Source organism: Glycine max, chromosome 7 (assembly GCF_000004515.6).
Source record: "Glycine max cultivar Williams 82 chromosome 7, Glycine_max_v4.0, whole genome shotgun sequence".
NCBI classification, from domain to species: domain Eukaryota; kingdom Viridiplantae; phylum Streptophyta; class Magnoliopsida; order Fabales; family Fabaceae; genus Glycine; species Glycine max.
Window position 1 is genome coordinate 38,367,780 of NC_038243.2, and position 26,608 is coordinate 38,394,387.

At 30.6% G+C, this 26,608-nt stretch overlaps 2 protein-coding genes and 1 long non-coding RNA gene across 3 annotated transcripts; all 3 read left to right on the forward strand.

Annotated features, from left to right (window-relative positions):
• Nucleotides 1–3,298: 3,298 nt before the first annotated feature.
• LOC102666106 (uncharacterized) lies at nt 3,299–6,325 on the forward strand. Its single transcript, XR_001389250.3, has 2 exons — nt 3,299–3,762; nt 5,810–6,325. It is a non-coding gene; the product is annotated as an uncharacterized lncRNA (long non-coding RNA).
• An 8,184-nt stretch (nt 6,326–14,509) lies between these two features.
• LOC100812961 (peroxidase 10) lies at nt 14,510–17,488 on the forward strand. The gene is made up of 4 exons (XM_003529335.4): nt 14,510–14,821; nt 15,809–16,000; nt 16,135–16,300; nt 16,615–17,488. The coding sequence occupies exons 1-4, from the start codon at nt 14,576–14,578 to the stop codon at nt 17,025–17,027; spliced, it is 1,017 nt and encodes a 338-aa protein (XP_003529383.2). The 5' UTR covers nt 14,510–14,575; the 3' UTR covers nt 17,028–17,488.
• An 8,182-nt stretch (nt 17,489–25,670) lies between these two features.
• Nucleotides 25,671–26,069, forward strand: LOC100797311 (uncharacterized). Its single transcript, XM_003528452.2, has one exon. It carries the CDS (start codon nt 25,671–25,673, stop codon nt 26,067–26,069), a length of 399 nt encoding a protein of 132 aa, XP_003528500.2.
• The last annotated feature ends 539 nt before the right edge of the window (nt 26,070–26,608 follow it).

The window sequence follows — 26,608 nt, forward strand, 5'->3', positions numbered from 1 at the left end:
ATATATTATAATTTTGTTTGTCGACGCTACTAATATCTGGTTGCAATTAACAAAGGAAGTTACAATATTAAAATTAGCAATGTATAATATATATTACGTGAAAGAGGAGAAGAAAGAAATGTCCATTATAGAATACATTATTATATTTATAGTAATGGGTGTCTCCACTCGTGGTACGTACACTTGATGAAGTAATGCAGAAGTGCAACAAGGAAAATACACAGCATATAAGTAACATAATGCATGTGTATATTATTATATATATGACTTATTAATTAAACATGACAGAAAGCAGGTAATGGGAGCTAGGAAGGTAGAATTGAATCCATCCAAATGGAGAGGAAAGATCGGTGCATAGCTTATATATCCAACTACTCCGAGTGAATTGCATAGGAACTTCAGGGGTTGGTGGTGATTGAAGGTTTTGGGGAGAGAGAAAGGTGCCGAAAGGAAAAAATGAAAAGGGGAATCGGATTGGTGGAAAAGATGGAGGTGGTGGAGATGGGAATAATGGGATATTAGGCAAAGTTGGAGGTGGCGGAGGAGATGGGAAAAATAGGATATTAGGCAAAGATGCTGGGATTGTAGGGAATATAGGCCAAGATGGCAATTGTGGCCAAGGTGGCAATGTAGACCAAGATGTCACTGTTGTTTGCAAGAGATGGCGTGCTGCTAATGCCATGTCCATGCTTGAGAAGGAAATTGCAATGACAAAATTAAGCCTAAATGATGCAACTCTGAGTGAGAGAGGTCATGCCTGCTTCAAGTGTAACTTAACTTTAATTTCAATTAGGTGTACGTGGATATATATCCTCAAGTTAGTTAAGAGCAAGTGTGCATATTCCAAACACTACTAGTTACTGGCCTTTTATAGACAATGACTGATATATCTACTTTTGCCATAAGTTGACCTATTCCCTTCATTAAACAACATGCAATTATGTTATGTTATTGGACTACTGTGTTGTTGTCACTGGTTGGTTACTACCAACGGTACCAAAACTGGGGTACCGGCCAAACCCTTCCCTCTCTTGGATAATTCAACAGAGTAATTTATTACTTTTTATTATGTATGGTTTAATACGTGTTTGGCAATCCAACATTGCCCGTGCAGACTGGGAAGCCACCACATGCACTAAGTTTAATTTATGATGAACTAACTAATAGTTCTAATGTTTGATCCTAGTTGCCCCAAGCTACCAGCATTTCTTAAAATAATTTAATTCTAGTTTTTGAGTTGCTTTAATAACTAATTTCTCCGTATTTTATCAAAAACTAAGGGTAGATTTGATTGAGTGAAAGAGAATGGATAGAAATGAAATAGAAAATACATATTTAAATTTAAGTAAAGTAAAAGAGGTATGAGACTCATACTAAATAAAAAAAAAATTCCTTAATTCCTCATTTTCTTAGCAATCAAACCTACCCTAAAAAACCTCATTAATTATGTTCTATCCTTAATAATTAAAAGATAAGATCTTATAATTTAGCTTATTAGCACTATTAAGTCTTCGAGTAGGTTGTAATTGGATGTGCAATTACTAGTAGTTCGGCATGAAAGTACTCTCTTTTGACAATCCCAACATATGCAACTTGCCAGATAGTATTATGGTTAGATAGTATTAAGGTTGTTGTCCTATTTTATCACTTTTCGAAATCAAATAAGAAGTTAATGAAATTGATTTTAAAGAACGAATCAAAAATTAATTTTAAAGTAATAATGCTGTTTGAATATTTTTATTTTTACTTCCAGCTAAAAACAAGTTATTATAGATTTCAATATAAAAATTTTCAATACGAAACTACCGAGAGTTAATTACTTTAATGATCTAGACTCAAAATCAATTCTTTAACTTGAAATTAAATACTTTATATTTACCTAAAATTATGTTAATTGATATTTTAACGTGTCTCACATAAATTGAAACATACTGTTTATCTTTCAGGTACTGTTCATTGTTGAAAATAATTCAAGTTCCACATCAGTTAACAATATAATCATATTAGATTTTATAAATGAGGGGCAATCCTTATTCCTTGAGTTAGTTCTTGGGATTAAGTTAGACCCAAATTCACCTTTTAAGATTCATTCAAAAATTATACTCATTCAGATTTCAAATTATTTGCATATTTTCATTCTGCTGATGTTAGATTTTGTATTTCATTTAATAGAAGTGTTTAGAAACTGACATTATTTATTTAACTTGAAATGGAAAATAAGATTTGACAATTAAATACTCTTGGAAATCAATTGACTATGAATATCAAGGTAACTATATTGCACACAGCACAAAATATGTAGGTCGATCACATGATCTCGAATATATATTATTTTTTATTATATAAACTAGATTTAGATAGTTTAAGTTTACACTATTTTTTTTTACTAATGTAATATTGTTTTAGCTTGACCACCTCAAGTTTTGTTATTCACAGTGGTTTTATGGATTATCTTTAGTGAAAGATAAATCTAATATATTAAAAAAATAACATCATTTTTTTACTATATATATATATATATATATATATATATATAAAACAACAACAATTGGTAATACAGTCTTGAATAGTTCAAGTGTACAATACATTTAGTTAGATATTCAGATGTTTAGCATATCAATGGTATAAGTGTACAAAGGAAGATGGAGTAATTTATTCCAAAATTAAAGTTTAGCTAGGTTTTTATTTTCAAATTAAAAGACATAAATTTAAGACTTAGTTTAGCAAAATTAAAAGGCTTGATTGTTTTTATTTTTGAAAATTACTTTTTGTTTTAAAAGCTAAAAATATGTTTGATATATAAGAACAATTTTTGAAAAAATATTTTTAAAAATAATATCTTCTTTCAGTTATTAGGATTATAAATCTAGAACACTTTTAAACTTTTAAATTTTCTATTTTAGTTTTTTATTACACTTGTTTTTATTTGTGTTGGCCCATCTTTTTTTTTTTCAATTACTCTCTTTTTTCTCTCAAAGCTAATTTTTAAAATTAAATGTACAAAATAATTTTAAAAACTAAAAAAATTACGATGAAACACAATCTAATATTGAAAAGTGGTATCATTTAATGAATTGAGTACTCGGTTTATTAATTTTAAATATTCATATCAACAATAAAAATAACAAATTCGTTTAAAATTCTAAATTTGAAATGGTTTTAGTTCCTTGACTACAAAGTGTGTATTGCACGATTAAAAATAAAAAAAGTGTTGGGGTGATCTTTTGCTAGAATGTTTTATTTTTGTTAGTTCAAGTTCTCAAAAGGGAAATTTTCTCAACCAAAAGTCCATCTCATTTGTTTATGTTATCATTTAGGTCTCTTACATTTTGAGTAACAGAAAGTGTATATTGTTTAAGATACTGGCCCACAAAATGCCATGTCCAAAGAACAAAGAGTGGGTTTGAATGATGAAAAGAAAATTAAATTTATGTCATTTTAACAAGAAATTTTATTTAAGAGAGAACCCATGAATTGAAATTCTCTACAAGAATGAGAGACTTTCAATTTCTTTGTAATTCCTCTCTACTGTCGGTCTCGTTCATCACTCTCGACCTACACCTCACTTGCTCTTACTCATTCCTCTCCACCCACACACTCTCCCTTGCGACTTCGAGACCCTCATTCTCACTCTTAGTCATGACAACCTTCGTTTAGATCGCACACTCTCGGTGGCTATTATCTCGTTCAGATCGCACACTCTCATGGTGGCTACGACCTTCGTTTTCTGTTGATTCAAATCGCACACTCTCTTCTTATAAGGTTGGTTTCTCATCTCTATTATCTAGGGTTTCTTTGTTATTTCGTTAATTTGTGATTTGTGCTTTGTTCTCATTGTTGTGTTATTTGAATCTGAATTTTAAATAAATTTGCTTCCACTATTGGAGATGTGGGAGAGGACTTGGGTTCTATTACCGTGTGAAATTTTTATTTTTGTTTGGGGTTGAGCACCATGTGTATTTGTGAATATGCATGAAAGAGAAAGAGAAAAATTATTTTACTTCTTTCTTTTGAAACTATTGTTAAGGAAGATAACACTGGCGAGTCTTCAATTTGATTTTAGCTTACAAGGACCTTTTTATTCATCCATAGTCTCCGGCTCTGTACGACCAAACAAGGTTTTCTCCATTGACTTCTAATTTTATGAGCTACTAGTTGAATTTGTGTATGTGTGTTATAGCGATGCATATTTCAAACATGATTACAATGTCAATTGATTTTCTCTGCTCTGATGGACTTTTTCCTAAGGGAGCTTTTTAATTGTTTCTCTACTCTATCTACCTTCCCCAATATACCCCAGACTTAAGAACCACACCCTTTTTGTCTTTTTCTTTTCTGCTTGCTCCTCTTTTTAGTGTGAAATAAACATCCTAGTTTAAGGGAATACCATTTGTTGAAAATATGCATGTGCCTCAACCACTATCTTGTAATCATGGAGCAAACTGAGAAAAAAAAGTTGTAACGTTCGAGATAATTTTCGGGGAGTGAACACTTCCTATTATGATTTACCTGCACATATACCTTTGTAGATCAACTGTATTGAAATTTCCAGCTCTCATAATGTGTTTTGTAACCACTTACTAATTTGTTTTTAAAAATGTAGATATTATCACAGTAATTCTTAAAATTAGAAAAATAAATTTTTGAAATTGAAATTTATTTGTCATATCAGGTCTTGTTGTTGGTTCCATTATGGACTATAATAATAGTAAGTTATAAAAATTAAAAATTACAATAGAAACTAAAATTTATACTTTTCAGTGAATATGAATGTATATTATGAATGTTGATGTTGATGGAATAACCAATTGTTCTAATGTTTGGAATGCATGACCAATTGCAGAACATTATCCAATTCCCTCTTTTCATCAAGTTTTGTATGACACTAATGTTTCAGCACTGGGGAGCAATTATAAATTTATAATAATTTTTGGGTTGTGATGATTTTACTGAGTTTTAATATGAATTATTTTTGGGAGTTTTATTTACTTATTCAGGAGAATCAAGGTAATTAAGCAGAATTAGAGTCCATGTTGGTTACTGTATGGGTCATCCAATGGTTATTTGAAGGGGTACATACTGAGGTTAATTATGCAGTAAGTCATGATAGGATAGTTATTTATTAATATATGAGAGAGTTCAAATTATTGTGGGAGTCGATGCCTCTTTGAAGTATTGTGACTCATTTCTACTATTTCTTGTTAATGGAACCTTTTTTTTCTATAATTCTGATCCAGTTTCTAACAGTACGTGTATTCAATTTTATTTAACCATCACTGAACGTGTTCTAACAGGAAGCCAAACGAGGCCTTAAAACTGAAGGGAGGAAAATAGTTTAATATACCCATCAAAATTAAGAGAAAATCTTCAATGTGGTTTTTTTCCAAAGTTACATGCATCACAAAATTAGTCTTTCAAAAATTTCAATTGTCAAATTAGTCTTTCATGTTCTTGTTGTCATCCCTATTAGTGTTTCAACATCAAAGAAATTTGGGTAATAAAGGTGATGAAATTGGAAAGCAATAGCATACAGTACTGCATCTTAAGTTTCGTCCAAACGTTTTGGAGTTCACCTCATGGCAAATAATGTTAAGAACTGTTTTAAGCTTTAGAGAACATGGTATGAAATTGTGAGTGATATTCTTAGTCAAAGCGGATTTGACTGGGATAACACAAAGTACATGATTACTGTCGAAAATGAAATTGCATGGAATGAATATGTTAAGGTAGTCAATCATATTTTTAATTTTATTTATTATTCAATTGTAGTTATTATTTGTGTTGTTATTAACATATTTTTTTTTTCAAGTCACATGAAGAGGTCAAACGATTTCGATTCAAAGTCATTCCTAATTGGGATGATATTATAGACCTATGTGCAAAGGATAGAGCTACTGGACTCGGAAAAGAAAATGCATTAGATGTAGATGATATCATGAGCAAAGAAGCAAATGAAGAGGAAGCAATTCACAATGTGAATATTGATTTAGAGGGATCAAGTTCTGCCTCAAGGAAAAACATTCGCCCAAGTAAGAGTGGAGAGAAAGAAGGGATCATTTCCTCAATGAAAGAAGTAGCCGAGTCATTAAAGCGGTGAATGAGCTAGATAATATACCTAATTTTAATGGTGCACTTTGACATAAAACAATCGTTTGGTTGAGAAAAAATATCATTATGTTTGCAACTATAAAAGCTCTTTCATTGGATGAGAAGGAATTACATCTCGTCTTTTATGCCTTGATGCCAATGCCAAGTTAGAGGTACATTTGATATAGAACTTTGTAGTCTACTATAAATGGAATAATGATTTAAATAGTTGAATTAATATATTTTTAATTCAAAGATATTAAAATAGTACATATTTATTGGAATACCATACTTGACAAATAGTACATAGAATTTATTAATGAAAAAATAATTATTTTATTCAAAAAATTATTTTATTCAAATATAAAATTTTAAAAAAGAATGTATTTGACTATTTTATCAAAATAAGAAATTTTGAAAATGAAGAATTTAATTTCTTTATTCAAACACAAAATTTTGAAAATGAAAAAAATTAATTTCTTTATCTAAACATGAATTTTTAAAATGAAAGGATTTCAATTGAAGCATTTAAAATTCATAGAATTTAAAATTCTTTAAAATTTTAAATTGTCTCATCCAAACATACTCTTAAGATTTTTCTCATGCGGCTTCTTCTCTGCCTGTTTCTTGTCGGCATTGTCATCTTCATTGTCTTCTTGCTACTCCTTCATCAGATCTAAGGAAACACTCTTGCCTTTTGCATGAACTTTGATCTGTTTGCATCTTTAATCACACAAATTTTGTGTTCAAAAGAAACCTTGTAGCCTTTCTTAAACAACTGAGCAACACTTAACATATTTTGATTAATCTTAGGAACATATAAGACATCAGAATTTTTACTTTGAAAATGATGGTTTTTCAAGCTCCTTGAAGAGCTTCTAGTCATTGGTCATATGGTATCATTGGAACTGTTGCTTGTAGCAAAGCGTATTACAACAAAGAGTTTCTTATCTTCTTGTTCCTTTGCGATCACCTTTGTCTCCTTGGTTTAGAGTTGCACATTCGATCTACATGTCCCAACTGACAATATTTGTGGCATTTTGTGTCTGGCTTCCACCAACATTTGTTGTGTGGAGATTATTTTTTTTACAATAGGGGCAAGGCATAAAAACATGTGTTGCTATTTTGGTTGTGTTTGTTACCTTTGTAGTTCTTGGCTTGGAATACTCCCCCTACATATCCTTATTGTCTCATAAGCCTTCTTTGTTCTTGTGCTTGTAGTGCATTCACTAATTCCACCAGAGTAATGCTTGTTAAGTCCCTTGATTTCTCCAGAAATGCAATTATGGCATTAAATTTTTCAAGTACTATGACCAGAATTTTTCAAACAATTCTATCATGTGAAAAATCAGTACCAAGGAGCCTTACGTTGTTGACTATGTCAAGAAGTTTGTCAGAGTATTCCTCAATTGTTTCTAATTATTCTTTGCATCTCAAATTCTCATATCAAGTCCAGTGCTTGCATCACTTTCACCTTTTCATTTTCATTGTACTCTTGCTGCAAAAACTCCCAAATCTCATTGAGTGTTTTTAGCATCATTATTCTGATCAACATAGTGGATGATAATGATTCCAACAAGGTTGCTCTTGCCTTTGATTTTCTCTGTTTCCTGTCATTGTGATTTTTTATTTGAACAATCGTTGGATTATATGGTAGGGGTGGAACTTCGTAAGTCTTCAACGACTTTCCATAGATCACAAGCATCAAGATGGGCTTCCATTCTAACAGCCCTTAGGTGGTAATGTTGATGTGTGGTTGTGTTTAGGAGTTTTGGGTAGACTCACTTAATCTCACATATCCCTTGGATGAGAACTCTGGGTACTAGTTTGTTGTTTTTGAATTTATGAGAGGAAGAAAAATAATGAATAGAGAAGTTTTTACTATTTTATTGAAGCAGCTCTATATATAAAGAGCACAAATTAAGCACAACTGATACATCTCTTATTTGTAGCATAACAACATAATTTTAAATTTAAAAATAGAATCATAAACTCCTAATATCTCCTAATATTTGAAATGTAAATTTAAAATTAAACTCCTAAAAACTAGGGAAAAGAATGCAGCTGTTATGGGTACATTTAGAATATATACTAATAATATAAAATAATTTTATATCATCATCTAATTACAAATGATTATATATGATAAATTTATTAACTTATATATCAATTATTTTAGAAGTCATAACAACAATTTCTTATTGGTTTGACAGTCTAAAATAGTCACAACAACGATAAGAATTAAACTTACATGTAATTTGCTTTATATTGGATTATTTCCATACACAACCTATTATGGTGATGCATGTTTGATGTCAGTAACATGATGTGTCTATTTCCATCAGGAGCACATACAATTGGTTATGCCCGATGCTTGACCTTCAAAAGGAGACTTTTCGACTCTCAAGGCTCTGGCAGACCTGATCCCATGATTTATTTTTCACTTTTCTTAAGATTGCAAAATAGGCGTCCAAATAATGACGCTTCAAACAGCAATCTAGCTCCTCTGGATGCTGCAACTATTTTGACGTTCGACAGTGTGTATTATAGAAATCTCTTGAGCGAAACAGGGCTTCTAGAATCTGACCAAGCACTAATTCGGGATTCAAGGACTGCTTCTATGGCTTATTTTTACAGCACCGACCAATCTTCGTTATATAATGATTTTGCTGCATCCATGGTGAAGCTTAGTAATGTAGGAGTACTTAGAGGAATACAAGGGCAAATTAGAAGGACATGTGGCTCTTTAAACTATTATGTGCTTGATATTTTCAACTTCTTAGCAAAACCTCAACAATATAATTGAGGAAGCCAATGTAAGTTACTTGGAGCATAAATGCTATCCTGCTGTATATTATGTCAAGTCCATCATCTTTGTAGGTGTTGGCGGTATCCCAGAAGAATGCAGATTAGCCATGTTTTACTTTTATGTCAAGATCATTCTGTCGAAATATGAAATCTTGATGTCAAGGCTAAAAAATAATTTTACATTAAAACTTGTTTCTTATAAAAAGCATAGGAGGTAGTATATGTTTTGTCGTAAGTTTGTTTGTAGACTACTAAACAACTATGAATTTATTACAGACTAATAAACTTTGCATATTTTATGAAAGAGTTATGTATAGGATCTTCAATGACATTCCTTCAAGATCAATTTCTTATTAACCATCACCAAGGGTTTAATCACATATCCAAATAGGTTACTCTGTCTGTAGTAACTGTTGTGATGTTGTGATGTGAGCATCTACAAAATATTAATCAACGGTATACTATCTAAAAGGCAACAAATGCAACTTTTGTAAGTCCTAATGGTGCAATAAATATAGATGTGACAACTATATTACTTCTGTATGGATTCACTTGTCTCTCTTCGTCATATTTATAGAGGAGAAAACTATTGTGCAGATTTACTTTACTTGCTAAAAGGCGTTAAGAGTGTATTTGAATAGGGTAATTTAATTAGGTAATGTATTTTTCATAAGGAATTAAATTCTTTTTTATCAAAAGTAAGTGTTTGGATATTTTAGTAAAAGGAATTCAAAATTTTAGAATTTTAAAAGAGATTTTAATTAGTTGAAAGAATAAAATTTCAAATTCTATCTTCAAAGGGAGTGAATTTGGAAATTATGTAACAGTTTTCTCTTCTCTCTTCTCTCTCTGGTTCACGAGGTTCGTCATGGAGCGCGCCTTTGAAGTTCTGGAAGATTCCTTCGGAGTCTGCTAGCTCCATGGCGGCATGCTCGGGCGGTGCGTGTGCGAGTCGTGGCCGTGCGCAAAGGCGCGTTGGTCGCCGATCTCCCTCAAGCGAACACTCAGAGGACGCTGTTGCTTTGGAGCTAGCGTCAGAGGAGCGGCGATCTCGACACTTGGTTGTGACGTCGTTGCCGAAGCCAGAGCTGCAATTTCCTCCGCGGCATCCGGTGCGGAGGGGATTGGAGGTTCCGGCGGCGATGGATTGTTTTCGAGCTCTTCCGCCATTGTGGTTACAGTGGTTGTGGTGGTGTGTGCTGGATAAGGGAGATGGAGAGTTTTCTGGTGAGGTAGGGTGCAATTTGAAGCTTACTTTGAATTTGAAGCTTTTTCTGAAGAGGAAGAGGTTGAGCTTAGGGGAGAGAGGAGAATTTGGGTTTGGTTTTGATTTGAAATTTAGGACTAATTCTGTGATTGTTGAAGAGAGAGGTTGTATTCAAATACAAAATTTTAAAAATAAAAAAATTTAAATTGAAATATTTGAAATTCTCAAAATTTTTAGAATTTTAAATTGCCTCATCCAAACATACTCTAAAGTAATTTCAAAGCATTCTATCCGGAGATGGAATGATTATCCTTTTGAGCCACGGAACTTGTTACTTGCATATGCTTCTGTTATGCTTATTTCCTTTTGTAAGTTGGGGGGCTATTTTTTGTTTGCTTGTTTTTAACCTTTATGAGGTATCAGAAAACACTATTTGGTAGAAGAAGTAGACAAGTGAGAAAAGAAAAAAATATATGTAAGAAATAGAATGAAATATAAGTTATTTTTTATTCGATGGAAAAATTAACAGAAAAGCCTAACCTAGACCATCTCTAAAAAGGAGAGTAGTCCAGGCAGGGGAGGGAGAATCCACAATACAAAACTGTTGCATTTGTCTAACCCCATGGCTGGCAAGCTAAAAAATTAGCATCGATCCCTATTTATATGATGAATGGAAATAGACCATTCTCTTTGGATAAGAAATTGTTTGATGGAAGAAAAATAATACATAAAATAACTGAGATTATTTGATTTAAAAAAGAAAATTATTATTATTATTATATAAGAAAACGGGGGAGGGACTCACCATAGTAGATTATGGGGGCAACATAATCGAGGGGATGTTATAATAAGTTGTGTAATATGGAACATAATCATCGATTATGTTGTGAAACACAATCAATTGTGTTATATATAACAATTATTTTTGTGTAAATTGTTTGTCTTTGTAGGAAATTTTATTCTCGGAACTCACCTATTGTTTTTAATATTTCATTGCTCTTTCACCCTACCAAACAATCAACATTCTGCCCCCGCCCCCCTTCTTCTCCTCTATTTCATTTGTACCAAGCAATCGATAGATATATTATGGAAGGGTTTGTGTTGGCCTTTGATTATCATAGTGCTAGGGTGTTTATACTAGCTTTAACATTCACAAAACCTAGATCTAACATAAGTTAGGCCATAGATCCGTGTTGGACAGCTTGGACTATTTTCAATCTTACTCGTTATCCCCAGTTCGCCTTTTGAATTAATTAACATGATTCTAAATTTCTATAATCACCCAAATCAATTAAGAAGATGAAGAACGGTCTCTTATATAAGATCACTTCTGTTTTATTTTGCAATTTTCCATCATGCACATACATAATATGAGGTTATAAAATCTCATGAAAATAAGAAAATAGAGCGTAAATGAGAGTATTCCGACCCATTAGAAATTGAATTTTGTGACACTCTCTATTCCACACATATATATACTAATAATAAAAGGAATAAGAATATAAAATTAATTAAAAAATTTAAAACACATTTAAATAAAAATATTTCAAAAGGATAAAAGGTTCATATTCACTTAGTGAAATTATAATAGAACTTGTTCAAATAAATGATAAAATTATCTCGGTTCAAAACAAGGCCGCCCATTCTAAATGAAGAGAAGTTATCATAAAGCGGAAAACAAAAAACAACTACATTCTTTATGAAATTATAGCGTATGAAATAAAACCATATTCCCTGATGTCACATTTATCATAGCATTTCCCTGGCAGCACAGACTAAGTCTCTTCATCTCTAGCATGGAACTCATCATATGTTGGCTCACCTGAAACAAAATGGCAATTAGCTCAAACACAAACACACACCGAAAGTGACTTATCATATTTTAAAATAAAATACGGATAAACAAAAATATAAGCAAAATACATTATACAATTATTTATAACATAATTCAACTTAATACAATCCACGCCACTTCACCACTTTATCATTTATAATTCATCTTTCAATCACCAATCGCATTACACATGAATCACACACTAGAGTCAAGATATAATAACACTCACCAATTTCATAATAAACAATTCACGGGCGTTATGCAACAAGTATACTGAGACTCAAGCCTATATGTAATGTGGTACCACACAGGAGTGCTTAAGAGTACATAACAAGACACGTCACACGATAAGTATGTCCGGTCACTCTCACTAAGTAAAATTATAAGGTGACCCGTCAGAGTCACTCTGTTTTGCAAGAATGCTCTAACCACATGGGATCAATATAGGTTTAAAGGAACACTCAAACTAAGTGTTTCTACCCCCAAGGCCTAGACTCTGAAGAATCCGTTAAGGCCTTACCTTCTTGATCCAGGTCCAACCCTAAAAAATAACTTTTGCACGCAGATACTATTCATGAATTATACAATACACACGACGTTACATTTGTGTTTCAAACACGTTTAACATATTGTGCTACAATTTAACATTTCAGGTTCCTAACTTGGAACCTTACACTTTTCTTTTAACACTTCGTGCATAAACATTTTTTTCAAGATAAACATCAGTTAAATTATTGTATAATTCATAACTCACAACATAAATAGTATCATGTCAAGTATTAACCACTCACTTATTCACAACCATATCTCATATTCATAATTTACCATCCCACAAATTAACTAACTACAAAATATACTTAGCAAATAAATAAGCATATATTATAATAATAGGATATATCTAACTTCAAAGCTTATAAATATATTTATATATATCAAATATATATAACACACCACTATACAAATATATATAATACTAATTAATATATATATATATATATATAAATATAAAAACATAACAACATGTTAAATATATATATATATATATATATATATATATATAACAATAAATATAAATATATTCTTAGATAAAAATAAAAAATATATGTAGATAACTACCAAAAGTTTATATACATATATATATATATATATATATATATATATATATATATATATATGTATATCTTAAATGTATTTTAACGAAGTCATGGACATCCAATAATGAAAAACAACAACTTGATTTTGAGCACTGCACCATCATCACGGAAATTAATCACAATTTTTATTTTAGAATTATTTCAGCAGTAAAATACAATTTGATATAATTTATTCATGACAAAAAAAAATTATGAGCATCTAAAGAAATTATACAATAGAGGAATAAAAAGAACCCACTCCCCTTATGGTAAATTCCTCCTTGCTTAATTCATCAATTAGAAAAAAATTCAATTTTAAGGATTTTCACTCAACAGAGAAACACATCAATTTCACAATAATTTTACGTTAGGACACCAATTGGTCCGTCAAACACAATCAATCCACGATTTAAAACATAAGAACAAAATTACATTTTATAAAACAACCCAAAATAATCCAAAAATTGATCATCTAGGAATCTCTACACATGTTCATTATAATCTCCAAACGTGAATAACTCATCTCTTACCTTGAGGTAGTTGCTCAAGCGCTCTCTATTAGGAATGGTGGCGTATTTGGTGCTCTCTAGAACTCCTGTTCCGATTACTCTGTTAGTGTTCTTGAGAGTTAGAGAAAAAGAAACAAAATGATTTATAGAACTTCTTTGGATTAAAAACTCCTTTATATAGTAAGAGTTATAATGAGCTAATCTTATTTTTATTATTTATTTATTAATTCATTTATTTATTTAAAAGAAAAGCAAAGGAACGGATGTTAGAAATTTGACATTAAATACTTAATTCCTATAGCAAAAATCAGTGAGAGGAAGGTATATCACATGAGTGCTTCGCATACATGTAAAAGTAAAACATTAAGAAAAATTTTGTCTTATATATGTGTGCCTTTTCTTATACCTAATAAGGACAGGAAAAGAGATGTAAAGAATTAGACAACTAATAAAGTGAAAAATTAAAATATAAAAAATTAAGATTATATATCAAATCACTTAATTAATAATAAGAACATAAAAAGAGAATAGAGAAAAGCTCTTTTTCAACGAGCACAACAAAGATGGACGTGGAAAAAAATAATGTGTGATAAGGTTCAAACACTCCATGAACCATGCTTGTTAGAATTCCAGCCTCGCGTGACTAATAGAATTTTATTAATATCAATAATGGTAGTGCCACTTCTAGCGTTTCACCAATAAAATCTGCCAGACATTCCATCGTGCTAGCACATTAATAATTTATCGATATCCTATGGTTATCTTATGTCTTACTATGGGTTTGACATCAATCCAAAAATTTGGAACATTGAAACAGATTAGCTCTGATTTAGTAATTCTGACTCATAAGTTAAATCATAATACAAAGAAGAAAAAAATACTCTTGTATCCATTATAATTTTGTTTTTATTTGCGTATAAATAACCCTACGTAGCTCACAGCATGTCATAAGAAATTGAAATTGTCAAGTACTTCTTAGTTCTTACATTCTCAAGCCATGAGTTGTAGAATTGTGATCTACTTCACTTTCTTCTTCTGTTTGTTTTTTACCTCGGTTCCTCTTGTTCATATGTATCCCTCGTATCCCTATAGTAGAAATTACCAGCTTGACCTTAATTTCTATGATAGATCATGCCCCAATTTGCATAAGATTGTTGGATATGGTGTTTGGTTAGCCTTAAGAAATGACAACAGAATGGCCGCGTCCCTCCTTCGGTTGCACTTTCACGATTGCATAGTAAATGTAAATTTTGTTACTTCTTACACTTCAAAATGAACAACGCACGTACTTAATTTGCATGGCTTTATATGTCTTTCTGTCAGACTCTAAATCATACTAGATCACACTAATTAGTAGTTGTTGGCGGAATTTTCATAAATAGAAATCATAATTTTGATGATAGAAGCATGCTGTTAATTGATTGACACTAGAAATATAGTATTAGTTGAATACTTGAATGTGTTATAATTGGTCCTCATCCACAAAAATTTATTCCCACTACTTGGCCACTTTAGCCACTGGCTACCTTCCCAGTTCCTATATCTATATTTGTTTTATGAACATTAGGTAGACACAACACATTAAATCTAGAAACTTCCTTAGTTTTCCTTATTAATTCTATTAATAAGAACGGATCGCATACGCATGCATAGATATAGATTTGAAATGGGTTACAGCGTACTGCTCATTCCATAAACAGATCAGACTACTTAAGATTTTCTAACTTCTAACTTCTAACATGTCTACAATTTTATTGTGGTGGAAATCTTTGTGTCTGGGCAGACAGGAGAAAAAGAGAAATGAAAGATGATAGTAAAATATTGCAGGAAAGAAAAATGGAGTGAAAAAAATAGCTGTATGATAATGATAACCCATTTTTTTAACTGAATGATAAACTAGTTTTACATTCATTCAATCACAAATTATCATTGATATGACTTTTGAGGTAATTATGTTAAAAATTGGTAAACTTGCTATTTCTGATAGTTTGTGATCGAACAATTGCATATGTTAGTGCATTAGCCTTTCTTCTTTCACACTGTCTCTCCTAACCTTAGTTACACTGATATAGTGAAGGTTATATGTATTGTCTATTAAGTAGTAACCCTCTTCTTTATATTGTTTGCATTACATATGCAATTATCACATTTGGTATATATATGCCATGCCACTATAATCATAATAACATACACGGGGAAGAAACTAATTATGTTCAATTACTTGTCAAAGGGCTGTGATGCTTCTGTGCTTCTTGATGATACACCATATTTCACGGGCGAAAAGAATGCTCTTCCTAATCACAATTCACTTAGGGGGTTTGAAGTCATTGATGACATAAAAGAACACCTTGAAAGGATATGTCCATCAACAGTTTCCTGTGCTGATATATTGGCCTTAGCAGCTAGGGAAGCAATCGATCAGGTAAAAGTGACACTTCCTTTAAATTATTGGACACAAGTTGTCGCAGCTGAAAGTTCCATAATTAAACAACAACCTATTTGATTTAGCCAACGTTGTTGTTATTGTTTCTTCTCCTACGTTTTGGGGGGTTTTAGATTGGAGGGCCTTCTTGGCCTGTTCAATTAGGCCGAAGAGATGCAACAACAACCAGTAAGGAAGCAGCTGAGCAACAAATTCCCTCACCAATTGAGCCTCTAGAAAACATCACTGCAAAATTTTTCTCCAAGGGTCTTGACATGAAGGATGTTGTAGCCCTTTCAGGTTCTTATTCTTTTCTCACTCTTCTCTGACTTGATTTAGAATACACAAATACTACTAACTAGTGTCCTGAGAGCACTGGTTAAGAAATAAAAAATAAAGTTTCAATAAAAATTGTTATTAATATACATTTATCATGATTTCCAATGCATTCCAAATGTGAATTCTGTACACTGAGGATACTGGTTAGCATGACCATTTAGAATATATATCATTCTAATTTTAGGAAGTGAAAGAAGCTAACTTGGACTTTCACCAAATATTTGAGGCCTTTTCAGTACATGACATGAATAACTTGATGTGTCTATTTCCATCAGGAGCACATACAATTGGTTTTGCCCGATGCTTCACCTTCAAAAGGAGACTTTTTGACTTTCAAGGCTCTGGCAGACCTGATCCCGTGCTTGAATTTTCACTTCTATCAAAATTGCAAAACATGTGTCCAAATGAAGACGCCTCAAACAGCAATCTAGCACCTCTTGATGCTACAAGTACCATGACGTTTGACAATGAGTATTATAGAAATATTGTATACAACACAGGACTTCTAGAATCTGACCAAGCACTAATTAAGGATCGAAGGACTGCTCCTACGGTTTATTATTACAGCAACAACCAATTTTCCTTCTACAATGATTTTGCCGAATCCATGGTGAAGCTTAGTAATGTAGGAGTACTTACAGGAACAGAAGGGCAAATTAGATATAAATGTGGCTCTGTAAACTATTAAGTGCTTGTATTTTCAGCTTCTTAGAAAAACCTCAACAATATAATTGAGGAAGCCAATAAGTCACTTGGAGTATGAAAGCGATCCTTTATATATTATGTGAAGTTCATCATCATGGTAGGTGGTGGTAGTATTCCAGAAGAGTGCAGATTAGCCATGTTAGATTTTATGTCAAGATCTTTATGTAGAAATATGAAAACTTGATGTCAAAGCTCAAAAAATAATCTTTGTATATATATATGTGTTGCTAAGTTTGTACTTTGCCTATTTTGTAGACTACTAAACCATTGATCTGTGATAACATTCCTCCAAATTCAATTTCTTATTAACCATCACCAAATTAATCACAGATCAAAATAGGGTACTCTGCCACTCTCTGTCTATTGTAATTGTCGTGATGTGAGCATCTAAACATTAATCAGTGGTACTATCTCGCAAATGCAACTGTTGTAAGGTACAATAAATATAGATGTGATGCATGTTACGTGTACCTTTGAGTATGTAGTTAGTGGTTACTATAATACACGGTCCATGATCAAGTGCTCTTATCCCTTTTATTCAACTTAAATTATGTATTGCACTAACAGAAGGGTATCTACATCTCTTAATCTTACACAGGTCTCTTTCGTCTGATGCAGATTTGCAATATAAGCATGGGAAATATCTTATGTTAAAACTAATATTCTGTTTTATAACTCGTAAAACTCAATTTAAGGGATATGATACCTAAGATACTCCACTTACATGTCATGACCTATGGACTAAGTAACGGAAAAATGTATGCACGATTTATAATATTACTTCCTTGATTTGTTGTTAAAGTTTGCATCTCTACATTGCATGGGTTCCTCGCTTTTTATATGCTAATTTTTCTTGGTTCTTGCTCTGTAAGACGTAAGTGTTAGGCTATCTAAACCAAATTATTCACTATGTCTATCTTTAACCAAAGAACTCTTTTGTAAAAAATGAAATAACACTGTAATTCTGCTGATCTTTCCGTGTTCTAATTCTCACAGATGTTATAAAGTATAAACGTGCATACAATTGAATACGAGCGTTGGATTTTTTGCCCAATACCAAATTAATGAGTGTGGACTAGGCTGAATGTGTATCAAGCATAAGAGGTGTATTATCTAATAAAAGATTCAAACTAATCAGATTCAACCTCTCTATGCTTGTATGCATTTTTGTTTGTCTTTATTTGTTCACTCCTTCCAAGTCTAACTAGATTTGTCTAGTTGTGACTTGTGTATTATCATCTAGTAGGTTACATGTCTCTTTTTCAAATGTCCAAAATGGTTATACCTTTTCTTGAACTTGTACTAAAGTCAGTCTCAGAGATCTCAGGTCTCTGCTTTCTTTTTCTTTTTGTTTGCCATTAGGGTTGTGCTTCTTGACTCTCACGGACCATTTATTTCTCATCTTTTTTTTTGGATTGCTTTTACCTCATTTGGGTTCTTATATCATGTTGAAATTCACAGACCCAATACAAAGTGAGAGTAAATTAAATGTGTGAATTGTGCTAGATTTGTATCAGAATTGTCTAAAAAATTTGAAAACTTTGAGGTCTATCAGCATTTTATTCCACGGACCAAATTTTCTAAATAAACGTTTTTCCATAAAACATTACTAGTTTTCAGGGCACCGAACTGGGCTATTCACGGGCTTAACTTCCCACCTTTACCAAAATTTCATGACTCATCCAATAAATAGGCATGCAGGAAAAAAATGTCACATTAAAAATTTTGATATATAAAATTTAAGTTAATCATTAGCCAAATGCTACTTAGTGTCCAGCGCATTAGTTAAAAGAACTAAAAGAAAGAAAACAATTTATTAGAATGTAACAAATTGTATTGTATAAAAAAAATTTACTCTTTTATAATTTTATAATAAATATTTTTTTTAATCCTTTGACCAATATCGTTAGAACACTGGCTATTAAAACCCTAATTATTATAAAAACCAATAAATTTAATGTGTATAACAATATTGTCACTGAATTAAAGTGCAGTACACATATTATTTATTCATAAATTAATTAAAAAAACTTAAGGTGCAACCTATATTTGGCTCTAAATCTCTTACACAGTCCCTTCTTAAACATTTGGCCGTGTTGCTAGAAGCTTAAAACTAACAAATTTTAGAGTAAATTTCACAAATTATTCTCTCGTTTTTTCTTCTTACATTAGACTTCTTTCAGTTTATATAATAGCCAGGGTAAGACCATTTATCCTTGTACAATTATTAGATCAAGAGAGATTAAAATAATGTCAAAAAGGGAGAACATTGAGTGTAACTGGAAACACGAGTAATTTGTCCTAAACTTTAGAAGCATCAATGGCATTAATTATCTACATATATAACGTTTCCTGCTCCAACTATATACAATTCCTTTGCTTCTAATTCCAACAGGGAGATAATGTGAATTGTACCTGATCATAAAAAGAAGATTAGCCCTTTAGCACGTAGATTCAAATGAGAAACCGACAAAGGGTACTTTGGAGTCAAAAAAAGAATATTCACAGAAGAACTGATAAATTGATAATGCCCGACGAGACCTTTTGGTAGAGACAAATTGAGACCTTTGTCATCTACCCATAAATTTAATTAATATTTCTGTCCTAATCATAATCACCATGCTTTCTGAAAATGATAGCTAGATTCTCTGCCCTGATAATATTCTATTCAATTCTGCATGGGTAAGAGAGTGATACCTCTAGCTTTAAGAATTTTAGTATAGGATTTAAATATTTCAGTGAGCAAATTCTCTTTCTTGTTCTGAATATTTCAATTAGCAAGTTCAATTAGTAAGAACTGATTATGTCACAGTTAGCGATTGTTCTGCTTTCTACAATAACTTTATATATACTCATGTTAAGCTGCAAATTGAAGTTCAAAGAAATCCGTGAGTCCACATTGAATCCTTATGCTCTAAATATAATTGATAATTAATGTGAGGCAATTCCCTGATATCATGTTCTTACTTTTATTTTATTTTTTAAAGTTGATCAGTTTGGTTAAACATCTCATCAATTTGCATGTAGCATGAAATAACTGACCTCAATAATGCATGCTTGTTGTGGGAGGAATGGAGGGAAAAGAAGACAAACGTGGATCAACAATTTGAATGCCGCAGCCCAAAAAGAGAAAAGGCTCTCAATACTTGGTTTGTATATCGACATATTTTAGTTTCTTTTCGAGAAAATCAAAAATAATTTTGTGGAACTTTTTTACCTTTGAGGCAAAAGTTTAACAAAAATAGTTTTATCTTACCAATTAAGGATTAAAAGATAAGCAGCGCCTGCCGCGGCAAATGCCCCTTATGCCTTAGGTTACTAATTAAGAAATCAAGAAAGTATGATTATTATACTCTTTATCATAATTTTCATGTACCTTAAACATGTTAATGAAAACTTTATTTATTATTTGTTTAATTAATGCATTAGAATATTGGATAACTAGAGTCAATTTTTATTGAAATGTGCAGAAGATATGTACAAGAAATTAAAGAAAGCACAGGGTATGACTGTCTTTTATCATTAATTCAGAAATTCTATCACAGATTAAACAGAAGCCGGAAGCAACTCTTTTTTGTGTAGGGTTAATTTAATTTCCTTCATTTGTATCTTAATTAATAGCTCTTTGCAGAAAAGGGAGGGGGAGTAGGCCCACCAAAAGCTAAAAAATGTATTAACTATTCTGTTTCCTTGCAGATGTTCCAAGTTACGCAAGTACTGCAAATTTTGTCGTGATTGCTTTCATCCAACTTTTCTTAGAGTCACTCACCCTTTCAGCATTTATTCATCTTCCATGCATGATAATGTTGAATTTGCACATGTTAAAAATTAGGGCATTCTGGGACTGAGTTTAAAAAATTAGTACCTTACAACGAAATGGAATGAAACACAATAAGTTCGGTCAAACAAGGTTTTTTTTTTTTTAATGCAAGTTCGGTCACTACACACTTCTTTAATTTGCTTTCTTTTGTGATGAATTATTGGAATCAATCTTACATTTTGTGTTTGTGAATCGAGGAAAAAGGAAATTCAACTATAAGAGGATTATAACCTAAGAGAAGTAATTAAGGAGGTTAATTTTTTCAAATATTAAACCTGAGTTTTGGCAATGCAATATAGTTTGACTCTCTTGTTATTATGGATGAATCATGCGATGAGGTATTTTAATTAAAATTTAAACTTGAATTATATATTAAGTTAAACTGCTTTAAATTAATAATTGATAAAATTATTTAGAAAAATAGACGCGTAAACAAAATGTTTTACTTTTTACCATATTTTGTCGAATGTCTTTACTTAGAAAAGTTTTACAAATGTGTAACATATTTTGATTATAGTATTCAAATTAATTAAAAATAATAATATTATTACGTAACTAAGTTAAAAAAAAATTCCCTCACGTACCTTCCCTAACCATTTAGTAACTGTAAGTTTTATTTAATTTTAACAATGTGATATATTGTATGAAATATTTACTAAAATTTACTAATGATTAATTTCTGCTAACGAATCTGACTAATCATTCTGGGTGGAGTCTCCCTCTCTTAATTACATTTTTTTTCATTCACAAACTCAAATCAAAGACATTTCTTAAGGAGACCAAAGATAGGATCCCATCAACCAACAACTTATTGGTTTGATTAACAACAACCAACAACTATAATCATTCATTTACAAAATTAGTCATAATTAAAACTTTTCATCCATCTCTAAGAATGTATTACACCGAAATCAAACTCATGGGCTTTTTCCACAAAGACTATATTTAACAAAATTATCGGAAAATTAAGAAGTTAGCTAGTAGTTGAAAGTTGGAATCCGATAATTAGAAGCTGAAAAATTAATTTATTAAATTATAATTGTTTGATAAAATTAGTTATTTAAGTAATTAAAAAAAGTGCAAAATGACATAAAAATAATAAAATCATAATTTATTTAAAAAAGATAATAAGAAAATTAAATAAATATATTGAAGATAAAAATAAAAAAAAATATAAAAAGTTAAAAACTAAAAGTCATTTTTAAAAAATTACTTGAAATAGTGTTTAAAAAACATTAAAAATTATTAAAAAAACTTATTTACAGAATAATTAAACAAATTTTTCAAATAATAAAATAGATAAAAATAAACTAAATTTATTATCAATTGAGTTACATTCACTATCCAAAATCTGTCTAATCTAAAATTTCATAAAATAAACTTTGATAAAATTAATTTTAAAATATTAAATGTAATTAAAACATTTACTTAATCCAAATTACATATTCTATATTAAAATGCATATCCTTTCCACTACAGATATTCCGGTGAACTTGTAATAGCTTTAATGATTTGATGTTTTCTGGACTCAGTAATCATCATGAATCGTATGGTCACAACTCGAAAGGGCATGACCCATTGACATCAATGACATCACGTATCATATTCATATGACACCATTCAACTAAAGTCTAAAATACAGCAGCAAGTACTATTATGCCAAACCCCGACTTCGGAAGGGTGAATATTTATTTTGTGAATATGCTTTCTTTTTCCTATTATATTAGTACGAAATAAGAATTTTAGATTAGCTCGAACCATAATAATAACACATAAACACTCGTGTATATTATAAATACTTTCTTTATTTATAAATATTAATTTGTTAATTTTATTAAAAATATTAATGAGAGAGACTCAAATTCATGATCTCCTCTTCTTTCATCTTTAAATCTTCTCCTTTTGACATCAAATTAATCTTATATCTCCTATATATTATAAATACTTAACATAGATCTTTTATTCACTTTATTTAATTTTGTACGACGGATATAAAAAAAAATCTTATTACATTATTTATCATATTATATTTCTTTCTCTTTTTCTTAAAATATCAAATATTATAGAGTATACGTGCATCTTTATATAAAAAGATTGGCTTTATTGGGAAAAGGAAATGCATATAGTATTTTTATTATCAATCATAATAATAGGTTTTTTATTGATAAATATATTACCCCTTTTAATTAAATCATGTTGCTATTAAATAATAAGATATCCAAATCCTTTGTTTTATTTATTTATGTCAGTTAAAATATTCTTATATCCGTAACATAATTTTTTTTTTCAAAACAAAAGTGTTAAGAAATGATTTGAAAATATTAGTTAATAAAATGAAAGTAATCAATAAAAATATTTATTTTTTAAAAGAATGGTTCACTTAGTATTCATTCTTAAATAATTTTTTAAAAATTATTAATAATGTTTAAGCTTGTCGGTTGGTATTTGTTTTTTCATATTTTAACTTTTAACTCATCTCACGTTTATTTTATACTTCTATTTTTATTCCTTTATATTTTCTTTTATTTTCAAGCCTTGTACATTTCTGTTGTAGAGTACAAACATATATTTTTCATTTAATTAAAATATATTAATAATATAAAATTATATAATCAAAATTTGTGATATATAATAAATTTATTAAATTTTATCATAACTTTCAGGTTAAACATATAATTTAGTTATTACATGTGTTATAGATTCTCAATTTTGGTGCTTATAAGTAAAAAAAAATTATTAAATCAATCTTTATATAGGTAAATCTGATTAATTTGGTCTTTACCAACATATGTTAACAAGTAAGTTTGTTGCACATTCTTAATTTAGTCACTTATTTAATTTGATTCAAACAAACTAAGAATACACTATACATAAGGACCAAATTAAGAATGCATAGGTTAACATGGGCAATAGTTAAATTGGTAACATTATTTTTGGTATTCAAAAGCTGAGGTGAGTTAAGTATGAAATGCTTATCAAGGTTAAAGCATACCTCAAACTTAAAGAGTATTCCTAAAAATACTTACAAATCACTCATTAACTAAATTCTCACATTCATAATTAAAGTCAAACTCACATTATTATGATACGTGAATCAATCTTTATCAACTGTATCAATATTTATTGATCAAATTAGTAATACTTATAATATAAAGACTGATTTAATAAATTATAACGTAAGGACTAAATTGAGATTTATATATATATATATATATATATATATATATATATATATATGGAACTAAATTATATATTTAAACTAACTATTAAAAATCAGAATCATCAATTAATAATAAAAAATTGAAAAAAATAAGTCATACACCGATAGGGCAAACACAAACAATTTTTTACTATTATTTAATAAAAAATTACAATATATAATAATTTTTTAATTTGTATAATAATTAACTATAAAAAAATTATATCAACGGTCACTTTTGGTTAAATAACCATCTAAAACTATTTTAAACTGTGTTAAAAAATTGTTACACTAGAAATATATAAAATTATAATTATTTTTTTATCAAATTTTTTTTTATCAGGGTCGTGTAACCCACGAGGCAATTAAGGCAAGTGCCTTAGGCCTCTGATTTTGTTTTTCTTTTATGAGTAGACTTTAGTTATATTTTTTTTAATAATTTCATTTAAACATATAAAGACATGTGTTTCAAACTTTTTACTATTTCAATTCAGAAATTAATATGCAACATATTTATTAGAATATCACTCATTAATTAATATAGAACTAAAATAATTGTGCAGTTTGTATTGACCTATTGCATTAAATAATACAATAATCAAAACTAATAATTAAATATAGTCTTTTAAAGATAAGTTTATCATTTTTTAAGATAATTTAATTAAAGCTAATAATAATTTTATTATTGGGATTTAATTTGAACAATTTTTACAATATAAAACTATTTTTTTATTATTTTGCATCAAAAAATCTAAAATTTTAGGTGAAGATAAATTGAAAAATATTATATTAATCTTAATTTTTTTAAAAAGTTAGTGAATTTATTAAACACTACATATAACACTTATAATTATTGAAAGAAAATATCTAAAATTAAAAGTCAATAATATTTAAAATTAAAAATCTATCTAAAGTCAACAATGTTGGAAAATAAATTAAAAACTTATCTATTAAAAATGAAATACTAAAGTTAATTAATAAGTTATTTTTTACCTCAAAAAACAATATATATATTTTTAAGCCTCATATTCTTTAAACAGGGCCTGGTCTTTATGACAATTGAAGTTTTATGTAAGAGAACTTGCTTACAAGCCGTCCCTTGTCGGTAAAAGAGTGATGGATTTGTCAATTGATTTCACTGCCAAAAACTTTCTCTCCAAGTCACTCGTTGCAGTACCAGGAAAAAGCACCTAGAAAAAAGCCCACCTCTCTGGTTTTCTTACTGTAACCCCACTCTCCCCACCAAAAATTATTCCTTCACCCACTTCTCTAATCTCCTCCACACTCAACACCCACACACATTATCATCACCACCACCCCACAAGACCCTTCCAAAAAGAAGCTTACACTTTTGCCATAACTAGGGGCAAGCCAAAGCCAGCAAAAAGACACCCCCTAAAAAATGCCAAGTTGAAATGCACAACCATTTTGGTGATCCCTATTCCTTCTCCTCCTAACTTCAACCACCTTCCTCTCTCAAACCCACAAATTGAGCCTCAAAAACATTAACTTTCTCTAGACACTCTATTTTTTTATTTTTTTATTTTTATCTTCTTTAGTTCAAGTTGTGTTTTATTTTCTAATTCAAACAAAAGCCCTAATATCAAATGTCCACACCATTTGTACAACAGCCACCACCACTAGAAGTGACCCAGCAATCCTACACGACCCATTTGGGTCACGGGTCGGTGGGACCCGTCATCGCGGTCCTCGCCGTCATCACTGTTCTCGGCGTCATCGCCGGCATGATCGGAAGGCTCTGTTCGGGTCGTCGGGTCATGGGTCACGGCGAGTACGACGTCGAAACCTGGGTCGAGACCAAATGCTCCTCCTGCGTCGACGGCAGAATCACCCCTCCAACGCCACGACCACGTCCTCCGCCGCCGCCGGAACCCAACTCTGGCGGGGACTTGCCGCCGGAGGAACCCCCTCAAGAGATCAAAGAAGAAGAACAACAACAAGAGCAACACCGAAGGCAACACTCACATTCCCATTGTGATAGCTAAGTGGTAGTGATTATTGTTCATATTAGAAAATGTACAAAAAAAAAAAAAAAAAAAACTTAGATGCATAAATGTAGCTAAGCCAGTGATGATATTATTTTCCAATTTAAATCGACATTTTATCTCGATATTAATAATCATTGAAGTAACAATTATCGAGATAAAATATCTGTTTTTAATTAGAGGATAATGTCAACGTTGTCTATTGGTTATGTCATATGTGTATCTAAGTTTTGTTCCATGGATTCTCTTGTTCTTCAGTTCAGTTCTTTCGAGTAATCTGCATTTTTCTCCACCGGGGTAAAATTGGATCGTGGGCTTTGAATTCAAGAAGCATTTTCATTTAATGCACATTGGAAAGCCTTGTCGTGAATAATTGTTTTTTCTTTTTTTGAATTACTATATGAATGCTGCTTCTTAAAGGAGGCAGTTGAGGCTTTCAATTTGTTGGGTGGTTTGTTTGTTTTGTTTTTATGGAGTTATTTATTCAGGTGGTCCTTCTCCTTCATTCAAATTCAAGCATTGGGCCTCCCATGCTAGAA

Bases quoted from the DNA above. Each gene is read 5' to 3' on its own strand.
- LOC100812961 (XM_003529335.4), top strand. From the start codon at position 14,576: ATGAGTTGTAGAATTGTGATCTACTTCACTTTCTTCTTCTGTTTGTTT. The intron at 16,001-16,134 runs GTAAAAGTGACA...GGGGGGTTTTAG, and splicing joins CTAGGGAAGCAATCGATCAG to ATTGGAGGGCCTTCTTGGCC. The intron at 16,301-16,614 runs GTTCTTATTCTT...TATTTCCATCAG, and splicing joins GGATGTTGTAGCCCTTTCAG to GAGCACATACAATTGGTTTT.
- LOC100797311 (XM_003528452.2), top strand. From the start codon at position 25,671: ATGTCCACACCATTTGTACAACAGCCACCACCACTAGAAGTGACCCAG.